The sequence below is a fragment of the Bombus vosnesenskii genome, unplaced genomic scaffold, assembly GCF_011952255.1.
Source record: "Bombus vosnesenskii isolate JDL3184/JDL3185 unplaced genomic scaffold, Bvos_JDL3184-5_v1.1 scf7180000013262, whole genome shotgun sequence".
Classification (NCBI taxonomy): Eukaryota; Metazoa; Arthropoda; class Insecta; order Hymenoptera; family Apidae; genus Bombus; species Bombus vosnesenskii.
This window is the reverse complement of record NW_022882922.1, coordinates 342,694-358,417: the sequence shown is the minus strand read 5'-3', so window position 1 is coordinate 358,417 and position 15,724 is coordinate 342,694. Positions and strand designations below refer to the sequence as shown.

Sequence of the window (15,724 nt, the reverse complement as noted above, 5' to 3'; positions counted from 1 at the left end):
TAAACGATAGATGTTTTCAAAAGATTGTAAAAATAAAATATGTACTTATGATTATCTTTATGTATTATAAAAAATGATTTTCATTATATTTCAAATATCTCAATTTGTTTTTTCATCATTAATCGTTCATTTAACCTTGCAAAATTTTCCGAATAATATAAAATATAAAATATATTACTGTCATAAATTTTATTATAAAAATAAGATTTAATTAAATAAGAATTAATAAAGTTAAAAAATATAATAACTTTCTCCTTACTTCCTACGATAATCTTTTGCGTAGGAGTACACGTTAATATTCAATTAACAAATAAGGTAAAAGTTGGAGAATAATGAAACAATACTGAAGCATATTTTAGAAAAAGGACATTTTTATCAGATAACAGATATTATCTCTTTATATAACTTCAAATGAACAATTTTATATATGTTTGTACAATTTGATGTATGTTTGTACAATTTGATGTATGTTTGATACGATAAAAGTGTATCGTAAATCGTGATTCTTGTTATCAGTTGTTAACAGACGTCCCGGCAACGAAGTAGTTAGCAATATATATATACTTTACAAATGTTTTTTACGTAATAATATCTTATAATAGAGTTTATGATGGGAACCATCAATTGGGGTGAATTATTCCCAGGAAGATGGAGTCCTGTCATTTTTATTTCATACATGGCTCTGTTTGTGAACCAAGGTACATGAATGTGGTTATGTTTCTCTGTTTGTTTATATTCTTGCCACATGATTTTACTTGTTACATGATTTTATTTGTTAATATTTGTCAAACAGAAACTACTCAGTAATGACAATACAAAAAGAAATTAGCATTAAACTATATAGTTATTTATGAATATCGTGTGCATTATTTTATCAGTTTTAGATATGATTTAAATGTTTTGTAGTATATAATGTTTAGTAGCATATGGTACAGGTTACTTCGTAAATTTCAGGAAATTTCGTAACAATTTCTATGTAATATTTTGTAAATTTTCCCCATTGCTGTTTTGTAAAAATATACATTGTATTTTTTTAATTAAAATATTTCTAAAATTATTATTATCTTAGGTATTATTGTAACTTGGTCTCAAAGAGATGGTCACTATGAATATAATATTATTATGGTAGTATTGATGACAGAAATATTAAAGTTATTTACTTCTATAATATTCTACTGCAAAGAGTAAGTAAATAAATTAAATACTATTCTTTGAAATTTCTATATAAGTACAAAACTTATTATTTTATCTTCAGCAATAGCTTTGGAAGTTTGTGCCAAGAAGTAACGGAAAATAAGAAAGGTAAATATTGTATATTATTTTGGAGAATTCAATACATTAAAATAATTTAGTTATGCAGATAAAATTTATATTTATTTCTTAAAATTGATAAACTATTTATAGCAAATCTTTGACTTACTTTGGTAGATGTAATTAAGGACTAAAAATTGTCATGTTGAGGTATTATATAAATAGAACACAAGATAAGATAAATTATTGATTCCAGTTTTATACACTTTTCGAAAACTAAATATTTCATAATATGATTATTGATTTAAATAAGTAGACTAAAATCTAGATGTTCTTTAAGTATTCATTTAATTTGTGAAATTAATATAATAGAAAATAAAGTAAATTTAAATACTCTTATTCTAGTGCTATTGCTGTACATGATACCATCATTTTTGTATTGTTTATACAATAATCTGGCATTTATTAATTTGGCCATATTTGATCCAACAACTTACTATGTGTTGTTGCAATTTCGTGTTGTCATGACTGGAATTATTTTCCAGGTACATATCAGAAACTTTTGTTATAACTTACATTGGAGTGGAAAAAAGTATTTTCTAAAATATAGCTTTTTTAGGTCGTTTTTAACAAGAAATTATCATTGAAACAATGGTTTTCGCTAGTATTACTGACTATTGGATGTATGGTGAAACATATAGAATTGGACTTTAGCGTCAATATATTTAATGCTAAAATTAATTTGAGTAGTAACATCATTTTAGTATTTATACAGGTATGTATAGAATCATTAAGAAAAAATATTCTCTGATCCAGAAAATTTTAATAAGTTGTAATCTTTAAACTTTTTCAGACAATTTGCTCCTGCCTAGCTGGAGTTTACAACGAATATTTACTTAAAGAGCAAGGGGCAAACATCAATATTTTTGTACAAAATGTGTTTATGTATATTGATAGTATCTTTTGTAACCTTATAGTTTTTATACTATTTTTTATGTCAGCAAATAATGCCTCTAATATGTTGAACAATGCTGATCTTGGTATACTTATGCAACCAAAAATAATAATAATAATGCTGAATAATACAGCAATAGGAATTATCACAAGTTTTTTCTTGAAAAATTTGAACTCTATCTTAAAAACTTTCGCTAGTGCGTTAGAACTGATATTCACAGCGGTTTTGTGTTGGCTGATATTTAGTATTCCAATCCATTTAAATACCGTACTTTCGATCGCTATGGTAAGTTATGCAGTTATATTGTATTCGCAAAATCCAGTACAAAATACCTGGACCAAAGAACGAACAAAGGCTGATAACATAGTTTAGTAGACATCAATTAAAAACCTTCCTTAATTATATTCTGTACATGGATTTTTCCTGATGTAAACCTGTTACTCATGTGTCTGTCCCATTATGTTTTATTGTATAGCTTTATGTATGCATAGATTTATAAATGTAACTAATTTGAAGAACTTTTATGTTAATAAGTATTAAAGGAAAACGATTTGTTATAGAGATATGAATTATATTTCCTTTTTTTGTGTTAAATATTTATATCTTATACATGTATTTATGAATAGTTAATTCTAATTTTATAAAATATTACGATTCTTATTATTCCATGTGTAATTGTGTGGTTTAATTAAGTGGTTGAATCTTAATTGTGGAACTTAAAAAATTGTGTTATTATATACATAGTGAGTAACTGTATTATTAGGAAATAATATATAGATTATTATAAAAGTATTATTATTATATATTATTTGTAAAAAAGAACAATGACAAAATTATATTTGGAATTTTATACCGTATTTAAAAGAATACAGTAATAGTTTCTTTTTTCGAAAGCATTACATATTTCATACATATATATAATAATAGTGATAAAGTAATTTATTAAAAGCTGTTTATAATAGAAAGTACTTGAGTAATAAAATTTATTAAGCAATACATATTTTTATGTACGCATCATGTACAATTTCAAACCAAGAATTCTTCGATTTATCGAAATTCTATTTGGCGGGAAATTTGAATGGAATCAAACATCGACAAATTTTATTGTGCATTATTAACCCTGCTGTGATACTCGAAGTTTTGTATCCCAAACTTAATTTTATTTTAAGAAACAGAAGATTATTGAGCTTTTAAGAAAATCTTTATCATGCAGTGAAGATGGCAAATTATACATATTAATAACGATTTTTTCAGAAGCACCTCGAATTTGAGAAATTCATTAACCATTAAAAAGATAAAAACAGGATTAGATTAATAAAATAATCGAAAGGATACAACAGAGTCAATATCGACTAATGTAAATTACTTTTTCTAAGATTAGCTATTCTTGCAATTCCACCTATTGTATACATCTATAGAAGACCATTTTTCGAGAAGTGGGGAGTGGATGGTCGATATTACCTGCAAATCACCTTACTTTCGGAATAGAGTAGCGGTAGTCACATGTTGGCTGCCGTCACGTGAAGTCCGTATTGGATTTTTTCGATTGTCGCGCCGTTTGTAATGAAATGTGCATTCGAAACAGTACAAAAAACTTCAAACATAATAAATTATAGCATTACAGTTAAAAAAGTGTGAAATATGTTACTATAGTTAAAAAAGTTCTTGTCTCACTTATACACGAAGAGAAAAGTAAAAGGTAAGTAAGATCATATTAATATAATTTTTGTAATATCGTTATTTGTAATTTAATGATTATAAATTGTAAATATCTGTTTTTAAAATATATTATCTATCTCCGTCTAAAATAGAGATTGTGTGTAGAAAAAATAGTTTCTATAATTGTTTTTCAAGGATTTTTGAATTATTTAATTATGGTGGTTCATATAGAAAAAGTCTGATATTATTTATGGATTGGAGAAAATTGTTAAAATGATATTCTAAAAGCGTTATGAATGATGTTTTGTTAAATAAAATATGAGTAAATGAGGGGTTAAAGACTGTATTTTCATGCGCGATACTGTTTATATAAATCAGCTTACATATTACGATCTCGGGCACGTGACAATTTAGTGATACGTGATTGGTGCGATTGGAAAATCGCGCCAAGTCAACAATAAAATATTTTATTTTTTTCTATAAACAAATACTTCAACAACATAAATTACCTTATATTAATTGAACTATTCAGGAAGAGGTGCATACCTGACATAAATTGGTCTGATACTAAAAATCACCATTCTAATATCCAAGAGGTTAATAACATTACACGAAGATTCTTATATATGTATTAGGTTGTGTAATAAGTTTGTTCATATTTCTTTAAAACAGTGCTAAAAATTATTATTTCTATATAAAATCTACTTTACCAACGACGTATTGTTTTGCAAATGGATTAAGTAATGTATTTAATCTATGATTCCAAACTTTTCGTCCTTTCATCAAAAAGTTGTGTATTTTTAAATCAATTTATTGAATGATTATTTAACAATTAATATTTGCCAGTATGCCATTTCTTTCATTAAATGATGCAATAACAAGCAATACCTATTCATGCTACTTGTATATTTATCCATTCCAGTTAATATAAACAGCTAGTAAATATACTAATATAATAAACATGATTTAATCCATCACAACAGTGCATTTGTCAAAATTTTTGAGTCAAAAATTTCAACTGTAATCTGATGACGCAGGTTAATTCAGCAAACGTGCACTTGAGAAAGAAGAAAAATAAATATATAAGGAAAAAAACACGGTTGACGCGAGGTTAAGTGCGCTGGAAAAGTATGTATGTATGTATCCTTTATTGCTGCAAGTGGACGGCCCCTTTCTTCTTTCGCGACTCCTCGAGACGCACGCACGTTTTCTTTGGATTATGCAATCGCTTTCGTGTGTACTAGTTTTATGCGGTGTTCGTGTCGCGAGATCCGATGATAAACTTTGCGACTTCGTCCCTTTATTTCTTTTTTAAAAAATATTTGCCACAGGGGCTGGGATAACGTGGCTCGTTGGCATACTGTTACGAAACGAAAATCACACGGCTGATTTTTAACAACTAGGAACGTCACGTTTCTATGGTTCATAAATACTGCGGAAATATTCGAAATATAGAAAGCGGAATTATTCGTGAAATTATAAAATTATTATAGATTTATATTGTAAAATTGTAATTTTATTGTAATTCTGTATAATATTGTTTAAAGAAGATCATTATCGTAAATTTGACAAAAAATTAAATTCGAAAGTAATTCCTTCAGATTTATTCCGTGTAACATTAAAATAATATTTAAAATTAATTGTATTTTATTATCATTGTTAAATTAATCAATTTTTAATAAGAAAAGTTTGATATATCCCGTAATGAATTATTGATTTTCTTATTAAAGAAAAGACAAGCGTTTTAATGCACATTAAAGGAGTATCGATTAATAATAAAACTGATTTCGTGACTACGGTGATTGATTCTGCAACTGAAATCGGAAATGGGATGTATTAGCGGTTAACCGGTTAAAGCTTTACCAATGTCAATCATTTTATACATCCGTATGTAAGAATTGCTGCCGGAAGTGAAGGAAATATCCTTTAGTTTCTATTATGGAAATCAAAATCTACCGTTAAAATCGTTAAAATATTAATTTGTGTTAAATGAATATTCGTAATAAGCCTGGATGAATTATTTGAAAACTATAAAAAATGAGACAATGATAAATAATAAAATAATGAAGAAATGATAGATAAAATGATAGATAAAAAATATCAAATTACAATTTATTTTCTCAAACTTTTTATAATCTGAAGAATATTATTTATTAGAACATGTATACAGTATACTAGAGATTGAAAGTAAGGACGAGTTAACATAGTCTATGTTAGATGTGGATAATTTGTGCTTAGCCACTTGTAGCCGCTTGTACGTGCGCACATGTACTTACATATACATATTAGTATAGAATTCCGTGCTACATACTTTTAACTAATTCAAAGTTCTTGTAAGTCCAAGTATACTTAGTAAAAACATTTTTGTTAGCTATATCAACGATGTAAGTGGATATATTGTATACGCATCTCGACAAGGGAAATGATAGTTTTCAGTGGTACACATCTGCTATAGTTGTATAATTCACTTACATATGTGCAATTCCACTGCTTCCATTGTCGTGGTATACAGAAAATTGTAATACTCAACAAAATTATATTACAAACAAGAATTATATATTTTGGACCGGAATGGATCATTAATATAAATTAATAATATTACTGGATAAATATTAATTCACATCTATCATTATGATTTCCACTTGATTTAAAAATGCTATTTAAAAATAATTTAGAAAGTGATAAATAAATTTTAGAATATTATGTTGTAACATTTCACTATGCATATAGGTCATTGAATATATCGAACATCACAGGTGTACTAGCGTTACAGCGTTACTTGGCCCACAGTAAATATCTAACGAATCTGTCAATCAGGCCTGTCGCTTGCGTGACTCGATGAACGATCCAGAATCAGAAAAACAATCCTCGTGGAAGACGATGAAGGACCCATGGTTTCCTTCAGACGAGACGTAACGGTGGTATGTCCAAGTGCCTGGAGTTTACTTTATCTATGACAGGATCGACGAATTCGGGGCCTCTGCAGCCCCAGAAGGATTCCTCGCCACTTCCGGCACGATCCTCTCCCCTCGATCTTTATTCGACACCTGAAAGCCCAACTCTTCGAGCTCACCGTCAACGACACTCTCGAAAGATGACATTGACCTCACCGAACAGCCAACCAATACAACTGACTCCTCTTTGGGAACATGTGGTTTGTATAGTCGTGCTATCTGATTAATGACTTCTGTATTTGATGGATTACTGATGAGCAACAGAGATTGGTGATGACGAAATAGAATTAACAAATGAATAAAGATATTTTCTGCAGAGAAAATTGGAGAAGAATTAGTTTACAAATGAAGACCGTAGGGGAAAGTATGATAAGCAATTTAAAATTTAATTTTATCAAAAACTGTCGTAGTATTATATATATATATATTCTACATTATAAATTTCATAGATTCATTTATATATAGAAGGCTCACATCTTTCGATTTAAAGAGATTTAAAAAATCAACAAAATTGTACTTGTCAACTTTTTTCCATGTAGTTTTCAAATAGAAATGTTTTGTTTTTATGAATATAAGAGGGTCTAGAATTTCTTACATTGTTCTAGAAGAAATGAAAAGTTATATTACTAATTACATAGCAAGAATTATAGAATTAATATGTTTTGAACTGAACGTCTTTTATATGTATTCTTGTACAGGTACGCACCCGAAAATTTCCAAGCGAAGTGGATACCCATTCGACGTTCCTGGAGATATCCGAGAGACTGCGTGATCCAGAATGGGAGGTGCGCCAGCACGCTCTTCGTGTGCTTATAGACGTGTTACCGACTTTGAATGCTGACATCGTGGACAAGGTCATGCAACCAGTGGTACCCGAGCTGGTCAATAATTTGGGTCACTCTGCTCCCGCCGTTCGTAAAGGCGTCTTGGACGCCTTCCGAGTTTTTCTCATTCATAGTCACGACAGGGATAATACTATTAAAAACGTACGGATATTTTCCAATTTCCAATTCTAATACTCGTTTCTGTCTATTTTGAAATTTTACGAACGTTTACATTTTCTTTATTAGATTATCGTAAACAACTCAAAAACATTAAGCTGCGTTCATATTGTGTTGTCATGCTCATTAGAAGGGACCCATGTATATTAGTAGCACAAATACAGAACACCGTACAATACTCGCTCAAGAGGCAGCACATTAACGTATTGAAGTAAAGAAAATATGTTCGCAAAAAATTTGTTGTATTTTGTTTGCAAGCTATTCACAAGCTCTAATGCGGATACGATCTTTATTTAGTTCATAATCAGTATGTGGATGCTATATACTAATATTAAATTTAATTCCATTTTCTTTTCCCTTTCTACATCAATCATCTTTACCGATCCCAGCTTTCAAAATTTTCGACAAACATGCCGGACATGTCCGTGATGCGCAAGCAATCCATGACCTTGTAATCTCCCCACTATCTTTGTATTATCGTCGATCGATGTCTAAATGCAGTTGCATCGACCATTTTCTTGCAGATTCTTCAGGATGGGCTGAACCGTTCGGAGGTACGGGACTCCTTCCAGACTAACGTGACGACCGGTGTGATCTTAAGCGTGCCTTCGTTGCTATTTCCATCGACCAACAGCCCATTGCCCGATCCTCGACTGGTGAAGGACGCGACGATAGCTCTAGCCTCGCGTTTAGCTCAGGTACCGCATCAGGAAGCTGTATTAAAATCGTTAATGAAGATCCGGGACGCAGTTGGCATAGCAGAATTCGAGAGTTACTTGGAGGACTACGACAACAAGCTGAAAAGAAATATTGAAATCTTGTCCAAGATCTACAATGTAAAATCTGCTAAGAAAAGTACTAAGAAAGATACAGGTGTTAAGAACGTGGAGAAAGTGGAGAATAAAAACTTGGAAGGTAAATGGGAGAGCGATAGTGACACTTCCGGTATTGCTGAAGAGGAGGACGAAGTCAATAATACGACTATGCCTGCTGCTAGGATCGTATTAGAAACAGAGATTAAGTTTAACGAGGAAACAGCCATCACTATGACTATTCTTGAAGAAAAAGATGACAGTGAACAGGAGCAGGATGGAGAAGAAGGTGGAATTGATGTAAAAAACGAAGCTGAAGGGAAGGAAGATCCTAATAAAAGAAAAACGCCCAGAAGAGTTCATTTTGGGGGCGAAATTGTTAAACTAAGAACTCCAGATAGTGATGATACAGAGTCTCTGGAATCTACTCCTAAAACTAAGATTCCACTTCCGGTTTCTCCAGTTACCAAAATGCCCATAACTCGACCTAGACCTTCTTCTCAGCCCTGTAGTCCTCATAGAGAGTCTTGCAAGCCTAGAAGAGCGTCCAGATCCGTTTCTAGTAGTCCCAAAAGAGAAATGTATACGTATAATGCGGATCTGAGTCCTAAGAAGAGTATTCTTACTAGGACTAACAGTCCATTGCTTAGCGGAGCTAAGGCTCTTGAGCAGTTGAAGAAGAAGAAAACCGTGAGTAGATCGGAGGATAAAGATGGTAAACATAATATGGACCAGAATGGAGACGTTAAGTGCATGAAGATTATTGAAACGGGTGGGAAGGTGAAAGAAGTCAAGAAGGAAGAGATTAGGTTGGTTCAGAATGCTCAAAATGTCATTTTGGATTCAAATGTGAAGAATAATAATTCTGAAAGTTCTGAGGATGAGATTTTATGGAAAAATGAAAAGCAAGATGTTTCGTTGACAATGGAGCCCGTAATTTCTAAAACCTCAAAATTAGAATCTGACGATTTTGGAGCCCAAAATAAGAAATTAGATGTTAATAGGAAAAGTAATTTAGAAAATAAAATATCCGAAAATGTTCAGAAGAAGAATACAGAAGAGGAAAGTAAATCTTTAAAAAATTACCAGGAAGTTGATTCTTTCTTTGGTTCTGTGGTGAAGAATAACGAAATGGAACAGAATTATTCGAGAATAAATCAAGATCAAATTAAGGTGAACGAGAATGAAACTGTGCAGAAAGATTTTGCGAAGTTAAGAGGTTGCATAACGAGTAGTTCGAGGAACGATAATGGTGATCGTGAGTCGTTGAGAAATGTTGATTGTGAACGAACGTCGAGGAGTGATCGCGATAAAGGGGGTGCAAGTGTGATTGAGAAAAGTGGCAATACTATTTATGGGGTTGACGAGATGGAATCTATAGCAGGAGAGCCAAGCTGGGAGGAACTTGGACTGGTTGACCAGGAAGTGTTAGAGGATCTGCATAATAAAGTAAGTTTTGCAATAAAGGATTTTATTCGTGCATGTATATACATATCTTGAATTATTTATTCTGTATGGTGTAGTGATTAAATATAATTTTATAATTAATTTAGAGCATTAGATCTAGTAGAAATTTAGAGAAATAATTTCACTTTTATTTATACTATTAACTTTTATCAAGCATTTGCGGACATACTACTTAAACCTAATAATTTTAATTATTTACATCACGAATTCTCGTTCCTCCACTTACCTAGATACTTAACTGTAATGAAACTAATTATTTCCATCACGAATCAGGTTTCTATTTTTCTGTATACTAGATACGTATGCACGCGCGAAATTATAGCTGAATTCCCTCGAATCTAGTCAATTCTCTTGTACGTAAGTACATATCAAAACAATGGATGTGCGAATTTCCTCTGTTTCTGTAAAGAAAGACGCTGATTTCTAAAATATAGTTTATAGGAATAAAATTTCGCTCATGATTAAAATCATAAAATTTTTATAATGGAAATTATTCCACGATCTATCGTGTAGGAAGGATAATAAGAATGGATATTTTTCAAGAGCCTAGAAGAATCGATGCTCAACAGGAACGGCACTCGTAACATAAGCACTCGACGTTAGTTGCTCATTTACGTGACTTTTAAGTTAATCAATGGTCTACGTTAATGGCCTATGGGCCCGTTCTGAATTTTTTATCGATCGATGCATCGAGTATATGCACAGTTGCACGCGAAAGCTATTCGGAAATTCGGGAAAAAAGAGACGAGGGGAAAATTGGACAAAGAAACAAAGAGTCGATACACGCATAAGCGATTCTAATTGATGGCGTTTAAATCACGTTACACCACGCGACGAACTTTTGCCGTGGAAATCGATTGACCTACTTCGGTGTAATGTATCAGAAAGATCTGTCCTAAAGTCGATGGTTCCCCTTTTCGACGAATTAACAGCTAAGGAACGAAAAACTGACACGCTCTGTAACGATTCATTGTTATAACAGGAAAATCCTGTGGTATGACGCTTACTTTAGGTATAACCTACTAATCAGATTATTTATTAACTGGAAGCAGCGTTGAGTCAAAGTTATTTCGAATCTTTTTCATTAAAAAATTTATTCCCTTCATTAAAATTCATTACTACTACTATTTACTGTTTAAGTTTGAAAAGTATGAAAAGGCAGTTGTATAAATTTTATAACGTTAATCAAATTTCTCGAAGAAATATTTTTCGGAATCAGTTGGTTATGAGAAATAATAGCTAAGTTTTAATTAATGATAACAGGATGGAAAATGGATGGATCAAGGGTAGAAACCATCGATCGAAAGATCTCGTTTCTATAGAAAAATTTATTATAGAATTTTAAGAAGCTGTTGCGTATTGGTAATAGTCGTCTGGCGAATAATCGAAAAGCTCGAAATCCAGCTTAAATTTTTCATAAAACTTTTGTACCAGTTCTCTGTTCAACTGACCAAAATATATTTTCGATGCATTCTGATAACCACCACTATGTCGCCATCTTGGTTTAATCACATCTTCAAGATGCAACTTATGGATCGTATAAATCTGATCCTGCCATAATGTTTCTACCTATAAAACGTTATACTTTACGACATTCTGACATATTTGAACATTTCTGTAATCTAATAATAACATCATGCAATTGATCTACCTTCGCAAGAATGTCGTAACCAATTGCACAAGGCGTGCAGTACAAATAATACGGCATCCAATGATCATCTCCATAATTAGCCAAATCAGTGTGAATTAAGTATTGCACAAATTCGCGGAAAGTTGGCTCGATTCCCGCTGGTGGAGGTTCACCGTTTCGTCTGATTACCAGATCTTCTCCAGGCGGCATGAAATTCGTCTCTTAAAAAACGAGAGTGACAAGCCTCGCCATTAACCCAGTGCTCGAGCAACGAATAACGTACATCACGGTCGATAACTTGTCGTGACTTACCACGGTACTTTTCAACAATCTTGCTGCCGTACTTCCGATAAAAGTGAAGTGTCCCGTGTTCCCTTCCAGCCACAGAGTTTTCCAGCTTATCGCGATACGCGCTCAGCAATCTTTCAAATGGGTGCCTTACTACCAGTAGTTTCTTCGTCGCTCTTAGCGCCTGCGTAAGTTTCACGGGTTTAGTCACTTTTTACACTGTTGATCGCAATTTAAATCACTGGGCTCTGAGAGAGCGAGCGGGATTAAGACTAAGTTTCTGGAATTAATACTGTTGCGGAGTTCGAATTTTTAATTCTGCTTCGTTAAGAAAGTTATTCATTATACGAAGTTTGAGCAAAATATGAAGAGGCATATCTGGTATATTTCACTGGAACTTAATAGAAAAGCAAGATATAAAGAATTTACTAAGGTGTATCTCTCTTGATAATTTACAAGACAAAGTTCTTATCCGTGGTCAGCTAGCGAGACGCGATTGTAATAAATAAATAGTTACGTCTTGTATCTATTTATACCTTAATAATTACATCTTGTATCTATTTATACCTTAATAATTACATCTTGTATCTGTTTAATTTCATTAGTTATATAATTGGGAATTATAGATATACCGTACACATATTAAACGTGTAATTAGTAAAATTGCGTGAGTAGAGTTTCGATGACAGATGGAAGTATACCTCGTCCGCTTCTGGAAACTCGAGTTCCGGTATCGCCTTTCTGGCGATGGTCGATATCTGCTCCTTTCCACTGTTTAACTCCTCCTCCCTCACGTTCATTAGGAGACATAAATTGTAAATCCACGTTGTACTGCCGGCTTTGTAAATTGGACAGTATGAAAGATCGCGTGATCTGCGTGGCAAATAATGTAGATAGTGCTGCTAATTGAATCGGTTATTGTTAGAATAATCACAACGACCGATTCTATTTAAACACTACTATCTTCAACGCGTGAAACGTTCCCCTTCATTACTCATTTGAATTGATCGTGATGTTTATTTTTTAATTTCGTGGAATATGTATTACTGCTATTAAATGAAGTAATTGAAAAATTAAGACTTTTAAGCATTATTCAATATAATGTCTTAGGTAAATAAGTAGCAGTTAGAAAATGGTATTTCTAAGTATTGTTTAATATTTTAGTAAGTAATATGTTAAATTAAAATTAATATTTTTGAAATAATTCACTGTATTTACAAACCTGAGAATGTAAAAAACACTATACTGCGGTGCTGGTGGATGTTTAAATGCAGAAGGCTTATTAGGATTCTTGTACATCCCTAGATTATATTTTTGACACGTGTTTTTCACGGTCAACAACCGCTTTGAATTCTCCACATCTGTTGTAATCTAAAATGACCAATTTTGAAGTTGATACGTATTATAGACACGTAGTAAACTCTTTTCTTTCCATTTTTATTTCGTTTTGGCAAACTTGTCTATAATTATTAAATTTATTCACCTACCAATAATTTCTCCAGATCATTGAACTTTGGTATTTCTTTATTTTCATCTCCCACGAGTAACGATTTTATGATGCAAAAGATCAAGCCACAGCCAATAACATATTTCAAAATTTGGATAGTGATTCTTTTATGATTTCTAAACATGGTGAAGTTTATTCGTTCTAAGAATTATTATTAAATTTTAAAGATTATTTCACCCATTGTTATATGATAAAAAAAATTATTAAACACTAAACGCTTTTTGTACACTGTCACAAAGATGATCAAAGATTATTTTTAAAGATTGATTAAAAGATTTCTAAAAATATTATGTAAAAATTGCGTGTCATTTCACAGACGGAAAGAATATTTAAGAGAAGAATGAAGTAAATATTCGTTCTTCCTTCTGGCAAGACGCTGACTGACCGGTTTCGTGTTGTGTTCTGACACTGATGGATCTAGCAACTCTCTAAACCCGTGCCAAGTATCTTTACGTCGAAATTTTAAATTTTACATTCGAATTCTCCAAGCTAATTAAATATTTTCCTACGTGTTTTATTTAAACGTACAGCAAAATATTGTCTTAACAGTAACATGAGTATGTTCAAGATCTAGAGTCATGAAAAAATTCTTGTTATCACAACACAGGTTGCTTAAACGTTTGTAAATAAAGAAAAATGTATGGTTACGTTGATAAACATTTATTTACACTATAATCTAGATTAAAGATATCTGGTGCTATCAAGTAAAGCCGTTCCTGGAGTTAAGTTGAAGGCATTTCAGCACGAAAGAGACTCCGTTGCATACTAATTTGGTTCAGGTATTTCGATGGTCAGATCGATGAGTAGATAAAAAAATATATTCTCGTACTGAAATTAGATCGTGTAACGTTTAAATCTTTTACGGAATTTTACTAGAACAGAGTTAATTATGAAAATTACTTGATTAAAAGGAACCAAAAGTTGTGAATTTTCTTTTTAAATCGTCTTTTACATTCTTATATTTTCACTATTTGAAGATTTTTGTATTTTTGATGATAAGAAAAACATTTCACGTAACATTTCACGTTGAAAATAGACATAATTTGCAAACTAAAGGTAACATATGTATAAGTAATCTTTGATTTATTCTTTATTATGGGTCGATGTCTTTTAAGTTTTATTCAAAAATGTTATACGAAAGCTAAGAATATTTAATTTTGTAATTTTACGATAATACGATATTATTAATTACTCATATCTTAAGTAATACATGTATGTTTTGTGCAATAATCTGTTAATGTCAGTGATTTAAAACTGATACACTTTCAAAAGAGAAAGTAATATAGCTTTACGCGATTATCGATATCGTGAAAAAATGTTGCGCTCCTCGTGACCGTGAAAGTACCTTTCTTTCATTCAGTGGAAGTTCAAGGTCGCTCTATGCCTTTCCATGAATGTCGCGCACTTACATACCGTGTAATAAGAAGTAGAAAAGCAGATAGAATCGTTTAATATCGATTTCATACGTCACATATCTAATACTCAGTGCAAAGTAGCGAGATTCCTTTTCACACACGAATTAATTATTTATCTAACTTTTGACTTTTTTATTCGGTTTTCAATCACCATCTTTTTAATAATCGCTCTGTCAAGAAACGGAACAATGCATAGTAAATACAAAATGAAATATATAATGGAAAATGATACAGTGGAATTTCGTTTATCCGAACATGTCGGGGACAAGGCAGTTCGGATAACCGGCGAGTTCCGATAATGGAGTTTACCAGCTATCACAACCAGCTGCTTTTATTAGTTCCGACATAATAGGAGCCGACGTTCTGATAACTTAAGTCCTGAGATTGAACAATAATTTCGACTCAGACTTTCAGTTGCGTATCACACGTGTACGACTTTAACCCTTTGACTACTGTTAGTGTCTAAAGGCGCTTAAAAAAGTTGCTCTTATGACATACTGTAGGCACCTATAGAAGGTCGGAAAATTTTATCAACTATAAGTTCCAGCAGATTTCACTTGAACCAGATGTAAGTGAATGTTAATTGAACAATTACATATTCCGTTAATCGTATATTATTTAAATACGTTTATTTTACAGTTGTTTCTTGTTATACCCTGAAAAAGGAAAAATTGGGAGAATAAAGAGGTCAGAAAAAGTACACGCAACATAAAACAACGAATGATTCATATTCTGATTGTGTGGAAACAAATGACTTCGAATAAATGAGAATACGAATGAATAAA

At 31.8% G+C, this 15,724-nt stretch overlaps 3 protein-coding genes across 7 annotated transcripts in view; 2 read left to right on the top strand and 1 right to left on the bottom strand.

The window, feature by feature from the left end:
• The first annotated feature begins 502 nt into the window (after positions 1-502).
• LOC117243120 (UDP-galactose transporter senju) lies at positions 503-2,771 on the top strand. 3 transcript variants are annotated; one of them, XM_033510339.1, is made up of 6 exons: positions 503-698; positions 1,070-1,184; positions 1,256-1,302; positions 1,657-1,796; positions 1,871-2,026; positions 2,105-2,771. In XM_033510339.1, the coding sequence occupies exons 1-6, from the start codon at positions 608-610 to the stop codon at positions 2,576-2,578; spliced, it is 1,023 nt and encodes a 340-aa protein (XP_033366230.1). In that variant the 5' UTR covers positions 503-607; the 3' UTR covers positions 2,579-2,771. The 3 variants fall into 3 exon arrangements, with proteins under 3 accessions (XP_033366230.1, XP_033366251.1, XP_033366240.1); XM_033510360.1 differs by lacking the exon at positions 503-698 and adding an exon at positions 721-929; XM_033510349.1 differs by lacking the exon at positions 503-698 and adding an exon at positions 721-986.
• A 939-nt stretch (positions 2,772-3,710) lies between these two features.
• LOC117242972 overlaps positions 3,711-15,724 on the top strand; it is a 28,805-nt gene continuing 16,791 nt past the window's right edge. For 2 of the 3 annotated variants that reach the window (XM_033510068.1, XM_033510061.1), the window contains exons 1-4: positions 3,711-3,905; positions 6,683-7,019; positions 7,518-7,805; positions 8,345-10,081. In XM_033510068.1, coding sequence (XP_033365959.1) covers positions 6,789-7,019; positions 7,518-7,805; positions 8,345-10,081 — 2,256 coding nt within the window. In that variant the 5' untranslated portion in view covers positions 3,711-3,905; positions 6,683-6,788. Of the gene's footprint in view, positions 3,906-6,682; positions 7,020-7,517; positions 7,806-8,344; positions 10,082-15,724 lie in introns of those variants that run through there. The other variant, XM_033510053.1, reaches the window with a different exon arrangement.
• Positions 11,417-14,041, bottom strand: LOC117243032 (carbohydrate sulfotransferase 11-like). Its single transcript, XM_033510184.1, has 6 exons — positions 13,505-14,041; positions 13,240-13,388; positions 12,719-12,890; positions 12,042-12,201; positions 11,751-11,950; positions 11,417-11,668 (listed from the first exon to the last, which is right to left on the bottom strand). The coding sequence occupies exons 1-6, from the start codon at positions 13,646-13,648 to the stop codon at positions 11,441-11,443; spliced, it is 1,053 nt and encodes a 350-aa protein (XP_033366075.1). The 5' UTR covers positions 13,649-14,041; the 3' UTR covers positions 11,417-11,440.